At 42.8% G+C, this 570-nt stretch overlaps 1 protein-coding gene across 1 annotated transcript in view; it reads right to left on the bottom strand.

Annotated features, from left to right (window-relative positions):
- Positions 1-108, bottom strand: part of LOC118740169 (cationic amino acid transporter 4-like) — a 2,623-nt gene extending 2,515 nt beyond the window's left edge. Inside the window, exon 1 of the mRNA XM_036471665.1 lies at positions 61-108. Within this exon, the coding sequence (XP_036327558.1) occupies positions 61-108 (48 nt within the window). The remainder of the gene's footprint in view (positions 1-60) is intronic.
- Positions 109-570: the final 462 nt, after the last annotated feature.

The raw sequence follows: 570 nt of genomic DNA, 5'->3' as shown, positions 1-570 counted from the left end.
TTTTATGCCAAGAAAAAATTAAAACTGAAAAAAAAAAATTGGGAATCTGATCGTTAACACATTGGCTGCTGCTGGTGACTTTTGAGCGCGTGTCCATAGCATTTGCATGCCGTTGGGTAATCCAAAACCATCTTCCGTCTGCTCAGCTCATCTTCTGAATACCTCATAATTTTGCTGTTCTTTCTTCCCGCACGCGTCGTCCATTGTCACCTCTTTAAAAATGCCCATACAACAAACAGGCATTAAATAAGCAAATATGTATACATTTTACTTACTACTCGTTTTAAGCGGATTTCGGGGGTTAGTCCGTCCTGAGTAAACTAAGTAAAACTAATACACGCCCCTAGAGTACACGTGCTTAGCCAGCGCTTAACAACACTTAGGCGCGCATATGGATGTTTGTACTATAAACACAAATGCAGACTGCTTCAGCCTCCGTCCCATACCACAATCCTCGCACTTGAGCCGCTCGAGCGTTCTTCGCTTTGCCCTTCTTATGTACATATGTAAGTATGTGCCTTTTGTGGCGTTGTTTACAGTCCATTTTGGCAATTGTTGCGAAGTGCCACC

This window comes from Rhagoletis pomonella, unplaced genomic scaffold, assembly GCF_013731165.1.
Source record: "Rhagoletis pomonella isolate Grant_MI unplaced genomic scaffold, Rhpom_1.0 Rhpom_scaffold_00005, whole genome shotgun sequence".
Lineage (NCBI taxonomy): Eukaryota > Metazoa > Arthropoda > Insecta > Diptera > Tephritidae > Rhagoletis > Rhagoletis pomonella.
Note: the sequence above shows the minus strand (reverse complement) of the source record. Positions and strands in the feature narration are given on the sequence as shown.